Genomic DNA, 16,361 nt, shown 5'->3' with positions numbered 1-16,361 from the left:
TCAGATCCACACTATCTGACCATTTATTATAATTTTTGCTAATCCTGTATCCCAATCCCCCTTTCCCGGAATCTACTTGTCAATAAAGTTTGACCTGAGTTGCACTGTTTACTATGGCACAGGAACCCCCACCAGGAGGTATGGTGTACTTGAAACGTGCACTTGATGTGCAGCCAATGATGTAGTAGGTACACATATACAGAAAGTGACTGAAATAGCCAAGAGGAAAAAAGCAGCACAAAAGACAAGAAAAGCTAAAACCCGTATTCTAGAAAATGAAAACACAGTGTTAATAGCACTTTAACAATCTAAATCTTATTCATTTGGGGTTTACATATAAACACATATTCTTCAGCTAAGGATGTGCTAGTGGGTATGACATTTTAACAGCTGAAAAAAAGGGAAGATAAAATAGGATGTACCTATGAAACAGAAAACATATCACATTGCAAACTTCTGCAGAAACCTGACTGAGCAAGACAAAGGAATGCAATCCACAAGTAGGAACTTGAAAGCAACTTGGAAATAAAAGACAGAACCAAATAAAGAGACTGGGGAGGGGGGACACATAACTAGGAGGGAGACAAATGGACAGCAGAGATTTCACTTATATGGTAACTACTCCAACATGGCTTGTGCATGGGACTTTCAGTTTCGTGTCCTGCTGTTAGGGGACTCTGGAGTGGGGAAGACTTCTCTCTTGAGGAGATATACTAATGATGAATTTACTGAGACCACCGGACCCACAGTGGGAGTAGATTTTTGCTGCAGAATAGAAGAACCAGAGGATGGAATAAAAGTCAGACTGCAGTTTTGGGATACAGCTGGTCAGGAGCGATACCGGTAAGCTAAGTGTTTATATATATACATTTATATAATGTATATATATAAATATATATATATATATATATATATATCTATGATCTTTAAAAAGTTTCCGCATTTTTATATTTTCGTTAGAAACAATGAGGGCGGGAGTAGTAGTAATTGGTTATGTCTGAGTGTCATGTGACTAGTCTGTCTGACAAGCCGGCTGACCTTGCAGTTTAGTATAAGAATTGTCACGGTGTGGTGAAGATGACTGCGAAACCTATAAATTACACCCAAAGGGGAACAGCGTTCTGTCATATGCTTTTGTGGGCAAAAGCCCCTACACTGGAATACCTCATACAATTAAAGTGGAAGGTTATACACCACCTAGATTATAGTCTGGATGTAGTTGCATCTGATTTTCACCTTTTTGGACGCTTTAAGGGGAAGAAGATTGATGTGATTATGATGCGGCAACAGTGGCGCATCAGTAGCTGTGGTCTCAACCAAAAACATTTTGTTGCTGATGACATTAAAAAGTTGGTTCAATGCTGTAAAAAACGCATCACAAAGTAAATGTGATGTAATTTGCTGAAACTTTTTGAAGACCCCCTCACCCCCAAGGCCTTGTATTGCCATTCAGATAGGTTAAAGTGGCCTTTTGACTTCAAGTCAATGTAGAGCAGCTAAAAATGACGAGATTTTACTTGCTATGCGTACAAATTACTGGAAGGACACCTGGCAATGTGGAAGACAGGAGTAAGGTAGGTATGATCCTAAATGTTTTTCTTTTTTGGTTAGTTTTTTAACTAAAGACAATGTTTTTTAGTAGGTCTGCTGGTCACAATTCATTCAGGTACTTACATTGCCTGGAAATCAGTTTGGGCACCAATCACAATCACATGGGGGCAAGGGGTCCCGGTTTGTCAAAGAAGTAACAAGCAAATGAAAGGTAAGTATAACTAATTGCTGAATCCAGCATTAAAGAACTTTGCACATTGTGGGATGAGCACAGGGTCACTTCAGATATCTTCAACTGCAAATCTGTTGTTCTGATAATGCTAGTTGTTGGGTTGTCTAATGGTTTTAATACCTAGATAGAACGATCAGTAATTTAGACTAAAAATAATCAGCGACCACAGCTCCTTTATATTTACAAAAGGTTTTCCTGTAACATACTTGGGAAGAAAGATTGTAGTTGACTGTCCTCTCTTCTATAGGTTTGGATTGGGTTTTATATGTGCTACTGTGGTGGTACATGTCATGTGTAAAATGTCCACCATGTTATCTCTATTTAACAGATTCAGTTACAACTGTTTCCTTATTACCATTTACTGGAGTAGAGAATGATGTAAATGTAAACACAAACTGATGAGATCTGGTCTTTGTGTGTAATCACATTGCCCTGCTGGATAACTAATGAAATCTGACTCATTGCTATGGGTAAATGCACATTATTGATGTTCCTAGAACCTTTTACAATTACCATGATTTTTAACAGTGTTTTGTAGGATTCCTTTTTAGAAATCTATATTGGATATTTGTACACATCTACAGATGATGAGATTTAGTAAATAAGACTGAAAGACATAACAGTGCAAATTCAGGATACAAGATGTCTTTATGAAAGAATTAGATAGGAGTCTGAATAAATGAAAACTATACAGGACAAAATAGAATTACTAGCTTGTGCATGCCTTTATCAGTCTGGATTCCTTCTGCAGATAACTGTAATTTATGTCATCTGACAGATAACTGTATTCCTCCCCACCCACCTTAGGATATGACTCAGCTCTGCTCTATTTCCTATTTTATAAAGGCTTTGGCAGGTATTAAAATCCTTATTAGATAAGAGGACTGACCTCCCAGGATTTATCAGAGCCTTAACACTTTTGTGATTACTATCCGGTGTACAACAAAGATGTGTGTCCATTTTACACAAAAAGCCATAGTTATAAAAGAAACTAATAAAGATGGACTTATTGTATGGCAGCTGGCATGTGTAACCCCCAGCCCTTTTTAAAATTTAAAAAAATTGATTGAGTAGGTAGTTGTTTTAGATAGAAATGTATAAGAGATCAATTTAAATAAAACTTCGACCACATACCAGCCTTTTTTTTTTAAACCATGCATTTGGCTATTATTTACTGAAGACCATCAACCATACAAACCTTTGATATGCTGGATATATGTATTCCACATCACATGCTTTTTAGTCATTACAAGAAAGCCCAGCATAGTGATGAAAATATGTGACAATTACAAAGTTACAGTAAATTTTTGAAGGATTATTTGGACTTAAGTCAAATTACAAGTGATAACTTAATCAACTCCCAAGGTTCTTGAAGTTCCTCAATCCACTCTGATGCTCTGTAACAGCTAGTGGTGCTGTAGGCGGCTGCCTAGTTTGCAAATACCTACATATCACCATTGCCATTGCTTCAAAAAATGCTTTTGTCTGACTGCCTATTGCCTAAATACTGTCTGCATTGGTTACCAGTAACAAACATGCAGCAAAAAACAGAGCTCATCATATGAATGATTCTACAGATTAGAAAGGCAACCAATATTTCTTTTTTTGCAGGTCTTACACACTGCAGCTTGTTTAAAGAGTCATCACAAAGCATTTTACAAAGCTTTCTAAGGCTTTAAAAACCTTGATCTCCAGCATTAAACAGGGATTTTAATGAGTTCTGTCACTTTAAATAAGCTGCTAGCAGGTTATCTAAGCTTTAACACTACTTACAAATTTTGAAAAGCCTGTTAGCAGCTTTCATTATGACGTGTAGTTGTAACAGCCCAATAATAGAGATGAATGTTGCCTAGAAGCATTCAGACACCATGAAACAATTGCGACAACGGGCTTATTAAATCAATTATCCAAAAAATAACATTTATTAAAAAACAATTATGCAGGTCAAACATTTTCATTTTCTAGGTCAGAGATTTATTGAAGAATAAGTGAATAGGCATTATAAGCACATTACATCCGGCAGTCTGTATACTGCTTTCTCCCTGGTCGGGTGAACACTCAGGTTAGAAATATGGGAGCTGTCTATACTGACCTGATGATAAAGATCCACTTTTTTAGAGTTACCAGATTTTGATTAACCAAGAAGAATTATGCATGGAGCACATATGGCACACATGGGATACATGAATATCAAAACCAAAACCAAAAGAAGCTCCTGTATTTATTAATTGGCTTTGCCATTGGAAAGGAGTAGTTACTCTCTAGTCAAATGATAGACTTTTATTGATGCCTACATAACAACCCAATATATTCTACACCAGTCAAATTTTTATATTTTGCTTCTAGGGCTGTAACAAGATCTTACTACAGAAATGCTGCTTGTGTTATCTTCCTATTTGACCTCTCGTCACGGAAGTCATTTGAAAACATCCAAAACTGGCACCAGGAAGTGACAGAGCGGGCCCAACCTCGTCCTCTGCTTTTCTTGCTGCTGGGGACCAAAAGTGATTTACGGGACCTGAGAGATGTCACTCGAGAGGAGGCACAAAATTTGGCAAATTCCATAAATGCTCCATATTTAGAAACATCTGCACGAACTGGCAGCAATGTTTCCGCAGCTCTTTCTCTGATCTGCAGAGAGCTGCTAAGAGCAACAACAGAAGAAAAACACACACCAATGGAGCACAGCATGGTGGGATGGTCAGCAGGCGAAGAGACACAGAGACAGAGGACACTTTGCATATGCTAAAAAGTAGGATGCACATTTTGTTGTAATACCATACGTATTATGGATATTTATGTATTTGTACTGTTGTAATTATGTACTGGTTTTTGGTGGTACTATTTCCCTGGCAGAGCAGAAATACCAGCTTATTGTTGGGTTGTTAATACACCATATACTGCATCTATATCTCCAAGGCCTTTGCTAAGCCTTACCCCGAGCTTCTGCACTTACAAGTAAAGAATAAAAGTGATTAGTAACTGAAATATTAGAAAATCTTAAACAGTATGTCTGCACTAATATAAAAATTCAAGTGTTCAGAATATTAGAAATATCCCTTAGTGAATAGTTCTCTTTAAGCCTATGAGGGCTAATCACTAACATTTGGGATCACATTTCTGTACGAGTAATTTTACATGCATACTTGTCAATCTGTTCTATTTCACATGAACTCCCATTAAGGTTTACTAAACAAAGCTGTTCTCTGATATATTTTTGGTTTCCTCAGACAGACACATTGTGTGAAATTACCATAGAAACCAGAGACCAAGAAAGACCAAGCATGAATTACAACAACAATCTTTAATCAAACCACTTTCTGTTATATATACAAAAAGAAAACGACAGTAACACTTCCCCTGCCAGAGGGTTCTGTAATGCAAGACTAATAAAGGCAAGTCTACATTACTAGATGTGCAGTCTCTGTCCAAAAATGAGGCTCTTCTCTGAAGAGGTGGCATCTGCATCAGTTTATTGCAGAATCATGGCGTCAACATGGGAATGCTGACAGAGAAAACAATGTTGTCTATTTCTTCTGTGTCTTCTTAATAAGAGCCATTCTCTGTAGAGGAATAAACCAGACACATGTTTATTAGAAGATTAGAGAATTTTATCTGTGGTGTTTGTTAGTAAACTATTAATTATCTCTACTATATAAATACTAAACAGGTTTAAAGTTCTAAAAAATGTGACCATTTTTATAAAGTGTGTGGGTAAAATAATTGACAGCATTAAAATATATCGATAGAAAGTCATCAGAAGGAAGCATTTAGTTACACTAAATGCTTCCTTCTGATGAATATTTATAGTCCTTTAGCATTGTACAAGCCCTACAGCAAGTACACCCAGATCTTTCTTATGTCGCAAGCATGGACAATCTTTAGCAGTCCCAAGGGATCTTTTACCTAATACACTGAACAGGCTGAGACCATTCAATGCAGAACTCTTTACTAATGAGTTTTGTGACTTCTCTGATTCCACATATGAATGAAAATATGTTTTCCAAAATGAAATCTACAGTATGTTTACATTTAAATCCTCGGCAGATCATAACAAGCCCCTTTACCTGTTTGTGGGCCTCAGTTGTGCAAGCCTTCTTGTAGGGTCTGATCTCTTCTGATCCAAATCCTGGGATCCACATGTTCCACTGTCGTTCTGGGTAGATGATAAAAAAGTTAGTACCCGGCTTTGAACACGTAAAACTGTTAAATTTCTATTTATAGAAGTTCTTTTCATCAAATCGTCAAGTCACATGTATATAAAGTCAAGATCACGGTTACTGTGTGGAAGAGTCCATTGTGAGATTTATGCTCAACACAACTATCCAAGCTCAATAGATAATAAATCTGCATCACTTAAAGTGTTTCCAAATCCAAAGATGTTTTTCAATGTTAACGAGTTAAAAACCTTGTAATTATTATTGCTGTCTGGGTTAATTTAGGGAGCCTATTCTCTCCTTTGTTCCTGGTGACCAACATTTTTGGGCCTGAAAGTGAAAAACGATGCAAAATTTAAGGTTGTTGCTAGAACAACTATAGAGGGAACATCTTCCAATGGGAACACTTGTTGAGGATGTGGAAGCAAATCTTTTGAATAGACAAAAATGTTAAGTATCCACCATGCTAATCAAAAGGAAAAAAAAAAAAAAAAAAAAAAAAAAAAAAAAAAAAAACTACATACACTTTGAGCAAAGACTTTTAAACTAGAGCTTTGAGTTATATTATGAAGGTGCAGAATGGACATTCCATACATCACAATCTGACTAAAAATTAAGGATTTTGTGCAATTGTCATTTGAAAAAAAAATACAATAATGTAAACTCTGCACAAATAAACTGTAATAATCAGGCACTTCAATAGAAATGTTATTTTTTTAACATGTTAAACTGAATCCTCAAAGCAAAGCAGAGCACAAAAACCAAAATGTACCTAGATGAAGCTGAACATCCTTAACTTCCAATGTGTTTGATCTACGATGTCGGGCTAGTTGGCAAGCTGCAGACACCACGCTCTCAATGAAATCATCTGCTATCTGCAGCAACATCTGGAACAAGAGAAATAACCATGGGATACTATGCCAGTTCAGTGAAAAAAAGTGTCAAGTTGTGTATGTTAATATCTTACCTCCTCCACATCTTCATCTAACTGTTCATTTGGATCAATTTCTCTGACCAAATCATGTAGTTTTTTCTTGGTTAATACCTGAAACACAGGAATAAGATTTTACATTTGTATGTGTGTACATTTTACATATATATATATATATATACACACACATACATACACACACACACATTTACACACACACCAGGAAAATTAAAATGGGAAACACAAGAAATCCCTAACACAACACAATTTCAAAGAGTACCTTACATTTAGTACAAACCTTCAAAAAATGTATGCATAGCCACCATCTAGGTTTTGGTGCTTAAAAAGCCACATTTCCTAAAGCTTCTCTGTTGGAGCTTCCCTGTTTCGATCTGGCATTGAATGATCTGGCCTGGTAATTGGCTGCTCAGACCATGCTGTCACATGTCAGAGGTCATATGCTCCCCCCTACTGTATACTAGGAAGCCCTGCTCTTCTGGGGAGGATTCTGGATGTATGTGGAGGGGACTGGGAAATGCAAGTATAATTGGGAGTGTAAACTATGAGCAAAGTGATTTACACTAAATAAAGTAAACTTTTACATTCAGATGAGACAGCTGATGCAACTCACAAATGGAAAATAGGGGATCCTTGCCTCCAACAGACCCGGCAGTAGTTTATCATAAAACCTCTTACCTGGTTGGCATCTGGACTTGCTCGTCCCCCTCCAGGTGCTGTGCCAGGTACTTTGCTTCCTGCTGTGCTGTTAGGCATTGTTTGCTCTTGTTTCACAGTGGCTGAGGCAGACATGGTGGAGGAAGTTGAAAAGTTAGACAGATTGATGAGTGTGGAAGCTCCGAACTGGTTCATAATCTGGAGCGCTTTACTCCTCAGCTCACCCAACCGAGATACGTCAGCACGTTGTTTGGGGGTGTGGGGCCCAGGCCCGAGAAGCTGGGAAAACAGTAAAAATAAGTATGACACAATGCACAGAACCCTTTTGTACAGATATATCCAATAAACAATAATAATAAATGAAAATAAGCACAAATCAATGTTTTAATCTGTACAAATATAAAAAAAAATCTGTATTCCAGGACATTACTTTCCTACTAATTGTATCTCACTGTCAACATCCATCCTCCAAATAGAAAACAGCCCAATGGAAATTAAAGGTGCAATATATTCAAGCACACCCATACAACATAAACAAAGTACAAACAGCTAGCCTGAGCGAGGCACCACCACAAATTTCTGAGGAACCAACAAATCCAAATGGCCTAGACACTGAATATTTGCAACTAAATGTTATTTAAACATTTGTGTTGGACCAACCATATTTGTAAGAATTGAGTGTGAAAAGTGTCAGAAGGAAACAAAGGCAGCTAGACTAAATATTCCCCACTTCTTGCTTAAATGACAGCACTAAAATATAGGATTTACCCTCAATTTCTGTCTTGTAAGATGGGTTACCAGGACAAATAAAGAATAAACCTTTCCACTGGGTGCACAGGCAGCATTGGTTAAGTCTCACCCTTCCACACTCCACAAAAAAATTGCCCTTACATACACAGAAAACATAAATTTGGCTGCCCAAAGGACTTTACAGACGTCACCATTCTCTCAGTGTTATGAACATGCTACCTGATAAGAAAAATAAGGTTAATAATCGCATTCCTTCCAGGTATGTTCAAAGGAAGATAGACACAACACACATCCCTCCAAATATCAGGACCAGTTAATAATCTCAGTTAAAATTAAGATTGAATATAGTTTCAAACTTTAACTGCACATTCCTGAAAAGGTTCTCGAAGCATTTCCAGCTTATTGATCCAACATGTTTTCAGAAACTTTAAGCCATGTGGGTCAGCTAACTTACTGTAGGTGTGCAATAGTCAACTACTATTTGAGAGAACAACGTAACCAATGAAACAAATAAATAATTGTCAATACTGCACTGGATAATCACTGGATAATCTGAAGATCTAACCATGGTCTTTCATCAGGAACACAAATAAAACAAATGGTGAGAACCAACCACCAAAAACTTTAACAGGAAAATTGAAACAATAAAGCAGCCCTGACAATCTGCCATCTGACCACAGACTTTGACAACAACAAAACAAGCAGAGAAAAAACTATATTGGTCAATAAGAATATAACAAACACATTGTTGTGTGATTTCTGTAGTACAATATCAGTGTTCTCCCCAGCCTCTTGACCCTGGGCGCACCACCCCGCACTTTTCAGGGACCATCCTGCTGTTTTTGGGTGGTTAATGAAAAGTTGGGTCACAATACAGAGGTCACCACCCGCCTACAGCTTCTACCCACCCAACTTAAAAAGATTCATGGGGAAAACACTGAGTATGCCAGTTTTTCAGGTTCCTACAGGCTAGTGTACATCAGTAACTTTGATGTTAGATTCAAGGTCTTAGGCAGCAACGGCTATTAAGATACCCACACACCGTCATTACCTATTTTTCCAATAGAAATCCCAATAATGCTTCCCAATCCAGCATTTTTGTTTCCCCTGCACAAAGTACACAAAGTCAGCAACTCTCAACTGACATTGGACTTCTATTGCTCATCCCCTTGGCTTGCAAAGTTTGAATGATTTTTATAACTAAAACTTATTTTGTAATTTTGAATAGCGTAGCAAAGGATTAAATGCTGTCAGTTTATTTTTCAGCCATTTACCATCAATGAAATACGCTCATGGAAATGCAATCGAAAATTCTTAGAAACACCGCTATCGTACTGTTGTCCCCATTAGATCTTTCCTCATCTGTAGTTAAGGGGACAATTAAAAAATGTTGAGTTCTCCTCGGTTGGTGACAATGACCATCAGTACCAAGTAGAGGGGTGACAGATTTCTCCCTAGCCCCATTTTAGATGGGTGCACAACCCGGCACTTTTCAGCAACCACCAAGCTAATTTGGGTAATTACTGAAGAGTTGGGTCACAATACAGGGGCTGCCACCACCTACAATTTATTCCCAGCTGGAAATTTCTGCATTAAACACTGAGCGAATTCTCAATGGTTCTTTTTACTCCTGGCAGAGCCAAAGGTCACTTCTAAGTGATTTAGAGACCTGTGAAACATTACAGACCTATATGTAAAATAAAACAACAAATATTGGTCCTTATAGTTCCTGTTACTCAACTTGCCTGCCCACCACTATTAAATCATATGAAAATCTCATTGAATGTGAGATACAATGCAGATCCTGGTATTCCTGTACAAAATTACTTTTCCATCTTTTAACGGTTGAGCAGGGTAAAATAGGTATTGAAAATGTAAACTTTTTTTGTTATTATTGTCCTAGTCTACAAAAAAAAAAATTATGAATAAATAATATATACAGTGTTTGTGGCTGGTTTGCTTGGCCATTTTAATCATTGTGGTCCCATTTTAACGAGATCATACTATTTTGAGCACAGCTTAACTATACAGAAGAGAAATAATTATTTGGTGGGATTGTCTATGGCAGATACTCAGCGATACACAGTGAAGCATGTTTATTTTAGTACACACATTATTGCACTGCAGATGGTTAATAAGGCTGTACAGCACAGAGACACTTGGGATTACTATACCGCGGCTCATGCTCACACGCTTTTTACTTACAGCCAGCTGAGTATCTAGCTCTGTAATGACATCACACACGGCGGTGGGACCGTTCACTACACACGCCATGGTCACTGGCCTTCTGTGAACAATAACATCATAAGTTGTCTAACGATTTGGGTGCTGCAACAAACATATACAACAAAGAAAATTTGGAGGCTATCGGGGGCAATCTTTTCTGCCACTGGCTCACCTCTACTTGCTATTAACAAAGGCTCCTGGCTTAAAAACTTTATAGAAGCTTGAAAAATATTTTGCCTGAAACTAAGTCCAATCAGGACTAACTGGAAACCATCCTTAATACATTTGTGTGGATTATGTCATCCATCTAGTGTATGCAACGGATAAAACAAGGGTCAAGAATAAAGTGCAAATCATATACAAGGTAAAGCAATAAAGATATATAAAGATTCCTCAACACATAAAGATTCCTCTCTGAACCAAACACCAATGTATGTATGTATGTATATATATATATATATATATATATATAAAACAGTCTTGGAGAAACAATTCAGTTCAGTTCTCCCTTTCCTCTACATTAGATGGCAGATAAGAACATGCAAGAGGTCTTCTTTCCATCTCATACCATGGCACATGGTGGTCATTATTGCACACACAGCACTCGTGCAAAAGATGGGCTATAAAACAGTGATTTTTGTATTTGCGTTTAGAGGAACTGTTGTGTAGTGTGCTAATGAAAACTTTATTGTAATGTTTTTTTTTATTTCCTTCAACTTTGATAATCTCCAAACATATCATCATTACTTCAATTAACAGTAACAAGTTAAAGTAACATATACAGGATGTGATTGTGGGCTACCTGCATTGCACATCTGATTCTCTACCATCTCTCAGCTTGTAATGCAGCAATTTAAAGCGTACCTAAACTCAGAAATTTCACTCTAAATAAAAGGGTAGACAACCATTTTATGTAAGGTAAAGATTCTGTTTGTTTTTTTTTAAGTGCAACAACTTAAAAAAAAAGAAAAAGGGGGGTGCAGCAGCACCACCCCCTAATTCTCGATCGCCTAGGCCAGAGGTCAGCAAACTCCGGCCTTTAGGCCAGATACCGCCTAGCCAGTAATTTGTTCCGGTCTAATCCTGGCCGGCAACCTACGGCAGAGCTGGAACAAACTAGCAGAGCCGAATGCGGCTCTTGAGCCTCCGTGTTGTGGCTCTCTTACCTATTTACCGCGGCCGGCGTTAACACCCAGCCGGGGTAAATAGGGAACATTCCCTTTCCTCTGTATGCATTGCGGAGGAGAGGGATTTCCCTTCAGAGGACCTTCCTGGTGGGGGACGGACACATTAGGGCAGGACTCGAGAGGGAGTCAGCCCTAGTGTGCTCCTGGCTACCCCTGAAATGGCCTCGTGGCCCAAAAAGTTTGCTGGCCTAGGTGGTCGAGAATGAATGGGAGCACCCCGGTAGGCTCTTGGGAGCCTCTACGTGGGGTTTTTTTTTTTTAAACCTATGTCACCCGATATTGCGTCTGGGTTGGGTGACGTAGGAACAAAAACATTGGCATTTATCAATTTAGTTCTTCTTTAAGCAGTGATCTGGTATGGGAGGATGCAGGGATCACACAGAGAAGGAAAATATAAACTTGCTATTTGCACCTCTTAGATCTATCTGCTGTGCTCGGTAGGAAAGTTGTGTGTGTGTGTGCTTTACACAGCTCAGAATGTGTGCGGTCACAGACTCCTGATCTTTATGATTAATAATGTCTCCTCCGCCGTGCCATGTGAGATGCACAGCACCGATCACAGCCACATCCGCACTGTCTGTCTCGGTCACACCGAACCCCCGATGGTTCCGCTCACTGATGCTGGCAGTAGTTACGGTACCGGCTGAAGTATCTGTTCGGTGATCTCCACAGCCCGATAGGGCCCCCTGTGTGTCTCATCCCCTCCTAGGAGCTCGCACACTTCATATTCCATATAACCAGCATTAAAAAATAAAACACTGAACATAAACCCCGCTTACTAACATTTGGAACGTAATAGCCCGGAGAGTTCACCCACACATGTCAGGCTGGGCTAGAAATGGCCGTGACGATACCGGCAGCAGCCCATACCCATACCCGGTAATTACACCGAAGTACGGAGCTCCCACAGCCGCAAACACAACAAAACAACGCTCCCAATCTTCTTACCTACTCTGCTTGCTCGCTCTCCGGAAATACGTCACCTGGTCACACCTCTGCACACGCGCAGCCCCAATTTTTTTTTTTTCTTCAATAACTTTATAAACTTGAGCCGGTCTGTATGGCGTTGCTAATGATATGAATCAGCAGACAACGTTTGCCCACTAATCTGCGGAAGTAAGATGTAAGCATCTGCTCATTTACATATTTAGCACGTGACGAAGAGAAACAATACCGTAGTCTTTGTTTTTTTGTGAAACAATAAACCTCCCAGAAAGCTTCCCGTGATCCTTTGCTTCAAGTTTTGATTTGCATAGGACAAGTTGCTAGACAAAAATGTATTTTTTAGTAAATTATTAAAGTATAGCAATAATAAAACATTTATATTTATTATTCAGATGCTTATAATATGATTAATATATTAAATTGTTGATGTGTTCAATAAATAATTTAGAGTCGCCATATGTTGTTTGGTAACCTCGCACACACTGCCCTTATTTTGGACCGTTGAAATGTTAAAAAGGGCTTGTGTCTTGTGTGACACATCGCTGGTTCCTATTTTTAGGGACTGCGGTGCGGAATCGTCATCAAGAGATTTCGAAAGCATAATTTTTAGAATTCGGACTGCCTGTGATCCTTTTCTGGGCGTCCACATTATACCGGTAAAAGATAGAACACGACTTCTATAGAATGTTGCGATGCGGTCTATATTGTATGGATGCTGCCATTGAAGGATTGCCACTGAGAAGCTTTGAGCTATATTACATATTTCGTTGGTGGTCCTAATATGTAGGTCAGACTAGCATGTCTTCCCTAGTGGGGTAAATAAAAAAGACGTTGCAGCTGTGTATATTATAGTACAGAAGTGCCACATAACTAATTACAAATATCCAAGAAAGCAACAAGAATATTTGAGACTTTTGAGGTGCATTCTCTGGATAAATATACCATTTGGATTACAAAACACATATACTTTATTACATAATCAACAATACATAAATAGTAAAACCATACGTAGATTTGATTTATTAAAAACAAACTGCTCATAGCAAAAAAAAACAGTGATATACAAAGTTCATACTTCATCTCAACATCTGAACATTGACACGTTTCATTATAACTTCATTATAATATAGAATTTTTATTAACAATTCCAAAAAAGAAATTTAAAGCTTACTTTAGCCTGGATAATCCTTAAAGTGTATAGAGCTTCCCCAGATCTGAAATTAGTGTCAAACAGTAACGGAGAACATCGGAAACAACATCCAAGCAAACAAACTGCTATTCCATATGTTTGTAGGTTACCTCCAAATCAAACAACTGCCTGAAACATTTTATGAATAAATATTAGCCCAGGGCACTTTCTTAGAGACATTTACCAATTATGTTAGCCCTAGGTAGCAAAATCATTATGGTGGTATCCTTATTTTCTAAGGAACAACTTGAAATCATTATCCTACAAATTGCAGCATCCCTACTATATTAGAAAGAGCGGGGTGGCTACAATATAGTAATTGAACCCACTACAAAAAAAGTTATAATGTAACCTGACACCACTTAAGTGACCACCAGAGCTTCAATAAATATGAACTACAAAAAACTTATCATGTTGGTAAATATTTATCCAGAGCATGTGCCTCAAGTGTCCCAATTAATCTTGTCGCTTTCTTGAATAAATATAAAAGAGAGAGCCACCCTTCATTTATTAGTAGAAATGTGGTGATAACTCCACTTTAAGGCTTCCCTATGCATAAAAGCATTATCAATGATGCCCTCTAAGCCACTCGAAAAGATTGAATGGTAAAATACCCAATGGCAGTGCTTAGATCCACATAAGATGCATTATATGTGACAGTAGTAGTATATACAATATATATATATATATATATATATTAGTGATGATGCTTTTCTCAGAACAACTCACAAATTTGAAATGCTATGAACCTGGCAGTGGCACGATCATTCATAAAGCTTTACTTACTGTACAGATTGTTGACACCTCTTGTGTTGTGCTAGATGAGGTTAGATGATCTACATCCATCTGAAAAGGGAAAACAATACAACTAGAACAAAAGAGAAGAGATGGAATGGGGGTTCAAAGACAGAATGAGGGGGGAGGAAAAGGCAACAAGGGTGTGAGTGGGGGTAAACAGGTATTTGTGGAAGTTCTGCTTAATATTTAATGCAAAATGTAGAGAAATTTGTGTCATCTGGTACAAATACCCCATGTGTCTTTTATCTTGAGCAGCAAAAGCAATTCCTAAAGTTAAACTCCGGTCAAAGTCATTTTGCAAGCTTTTAAAGCTTGACCTGCCTAGATTAGCCTTCCTCAAACTTTAATTTTCAGGTCATAGGGAACCCCCGATAGTAATATTATCCACCACTCACGGTATATTAGTGTGGTGGTCAGTGGGAAGAATGTCATTCTTACAGATCATTGGGGTCACTTTGAGGCACAAATTGCTATTGGCTCATGGAGGCCCTACCAGTCTCTATGATTTTTGAAGGGACAAATGATTCAGAAGGATGCCATATATTTAAAAAATGGCATGTTGGGGATCTGTTTGCTGACAGTAGTTGAGTTGTCCCTGAGCCAATGATTGTTTATCGAATTTCCTTAGTTATAGATCCTGGACCCAATGGCCAGGTTCAGGTCAAGAATCACTGTGAGGTTGGAAAAGTTCTGGATGTATTGCTATGGGGATAAAGGAAAGTTGTTTTCTGGGGGTTTGTTTGCAGAGGAAACCTAAAGCACATTATGTATTTTAGTTGAATTAAAGCTTGCAGGGCCAGGGGTTCTGTCAACCCAATCTATTTTAGTCTTCTCAGTGACTGGGAAAATCCCAGGAGTTACACAGGAAGTAATTTATTAAAGATTTATCAGAAACCCTGGGTCATCCAACAAACCTGGAATGAATCTGATCCAGGATTGAAAACATTTGCCAACTGATAGTAAATGATTTTAAGGAATCCCTTCCATGTTTTCTAGAACATTGTTTGTGGAGGAATATTAGATAACCAGAAAACTTAATGCAGACCTTCTGAGCCTGAAGCTGAGATTTAAAATATATGTAAACCCATTACTAAAATCTCATGTATTTCTTAACATATTACTATCTGCATGGAGTTTGCCCGGGGGTTCTTCTCACATTTCAAAAACATGCAGGTGGGGTAATTGACTTGCCTTAATATGACTGTGGTAAGGACATTAGATTGTGAGCCCCTTTGAGGGACAGCTAGTAACATGAGTATGGGCCTTGTACAGTGCTGTGTATTATGTTGGTGCTATATAAATACTGTGTAATGATGGTCTTTATTTAGGCATCCTCTATAATTAGGGTGACAACGCTCTGTTGCTGTCTCATAATAATTCTCCTATGTAGTCACCCTGTCATTAGCTTCTCATTGAGTATATACGTTGCCTTTTTACCACACTTTTCAGGTATGGTCTGCTGCTGACAATATCAGAAAAGCCACAATGAAAATTCCATTCTTAATAGACACCTATCTGTAGTGATTAAGTGACTGCAAAATAGCTGCAGGATATCAGCAGGCCTGATATGCAGAAAAAAGTATTTTAATTAAAATGGCATTTGTTTATAATACACAATGCCTTAGCGAACTGCATGTTGTTAAATTATTATTTTAAAGTTTGTGTCATTTTGAGTATGGAAAATCAACAGAGGATAAAACGAGCGAAGTTGATATATATT

The 16,361-nt window shown here is 38.1% G+C and overlaps 2 protein-coding genes and 1 non-coding gene across 6 annotated transcripts; 2 read left to right on the top strand and 1 right to left on the bottom strand.

Moving 5' to 3' along the window:
* The first annotated feature begins 256 nt into the window (after window positions 1-256).
* On the top strand, window positions 257-5,189 carry RAB42 (RAB42, member RAS oncogene family). 2 transcript variants are annotated; one of them, XM_072421205.1, is made up of 3 exons: window positions 257-843; window positions 4,130-4,535; window positions 5,014-5,189. In XM_072421205.1, exons 1-2 carry the CDS (start codon window positions 629-631, stop codon window positions 4,530-4,532), a joined length of 618 nt encoding a protein of 205 aa, XP_072277306.1. In that variant the 5' UTR covers window positions 257-628; the 3' UTR covers window positions 4,533-4,535; window positions 5,014-5,189. The 2 variants fall into 2 exon arrangements, with proteins under 2 accessions (XP_072277306.1, XP_072277299.1); XM_072421198.1 differs by lacking the exon at window positions 5,014-5,189 and having other exon boundaries at window positions 261-843; window positions 4,130-4,771.
* On the bottom strand, window positions 5,073-12,791 carry TAF12 (TATA-box binding protein associated factor 12). Of its 3 annotated transcripts, XM_072421177.1 has the most exons (7): window positions 12,493-12,644; window positions 10,502-10,583; window positions 7,568-7,825; window positions 6,908-6,985; window positions 6,713-6,827; window positions 5,851-5,939; window positions 5,073-5,346 (listed from the first exon to the last, which is right to left on the bottom strand). In XM_072421177.1, exons 2-7 carry the CDS (start codon window positions 10,568-10,570, stop codon window positions 5,311-5,313), a joined length of 645 nt encoding a protein of 214 aa, XP_072277278.1. In that variant the 5' UTR covers window positions 10,571-10,583; window positions 12,493-12,644; the 3' UTR covers window positions 5,073-5,310. The 3 variants fall into 3 exon arrangements, with proteins under 3 accessions (XP_072277278.1, XP_072277289.1, XP_072277283.1); XM_072421188.1 differs by lacking the exons at window positions 10,502-10,583; window positions 12,493-12,644 and adding an exon at window positions 12,658-12,791; XM_072421182.1 differs by lacking the exon at window positions 10,502-10,583 and having other exon boundaries at window positions 12,493-12,650.
* A 374-nt stretch (window positions 12,792-13,165) lies between these two features.
* On the top strand, window positions 13,166-13,301 carry LOC140321915 (U11 spliceosomal RNA). The gene has a single exon (XR_011919041.1). It is a non-coding gene; the product is annotated as a U11 spliceosomal RNA (small nuclear RNA).
* Window positions 13,302-16,361: the final 3,060 nt, after the last annotated feature.

The sequence above is a fragment of the Pyxicephalus adspersus genome, chromosome 1 (genome assembly GCF_032062135.1).
Source record: "Pyxicephalus adspersus chromosome 1, UCB_Pads_2.0, whole genome shotgun sequence".
In the NCBI taxonomy this organism is placed as follows: Eukaryota; Metazoa; Chordata; class Amphibia; order Anura; family Pyxicephalidae; genus Pyxicephalus; species Pyxicephalus adspersus.
Note: the sequence above shows the minus strand (reverse complement) of the source record. Positions and strands in the feature narration are given on the sequence as shown.

Excerpts from the sequence above, each read along its gene's own strand:
- RAB42 (XM_072421205.1), top strand. The coding sequence starts at position 629 with ATGGCTTGTGCATGGGACTTTCAGTTTCGTGTCCTGCTGTTAGGGGAC. Across the intron at positions 844-4,129 it reads GCTGGTCAGGAGCGATACCG|GGCTGTAACAAGATCTTACT; the intron begins GTAAGCTAAGTG and ends TTTTGCTTCTAG.
- TAF12 (XM_072421177.1), bottom strand. The coding sequence starts at position 10,570 with ATGGCGTGTGTAGTGAACGGTCCCACCGCCGTGTGTGATGTCATTACA. Across the intron at positions 7,826-10,501 it reads AGCTAGATACTCAGCTGGCT|CTTCTCGGGCCTGGGCCCCA; the intron begins GTAAGTAAAAAG and ends CTGTTTTCCCAG. Across the intron at positions 5,347-5,850 it reads CAACTGAGGCCCACAAACAG|AGAATGGCTCTTATTAAGAA; the intron begins GTAAAGGGGCTT and ends ATTCCTCTACAG.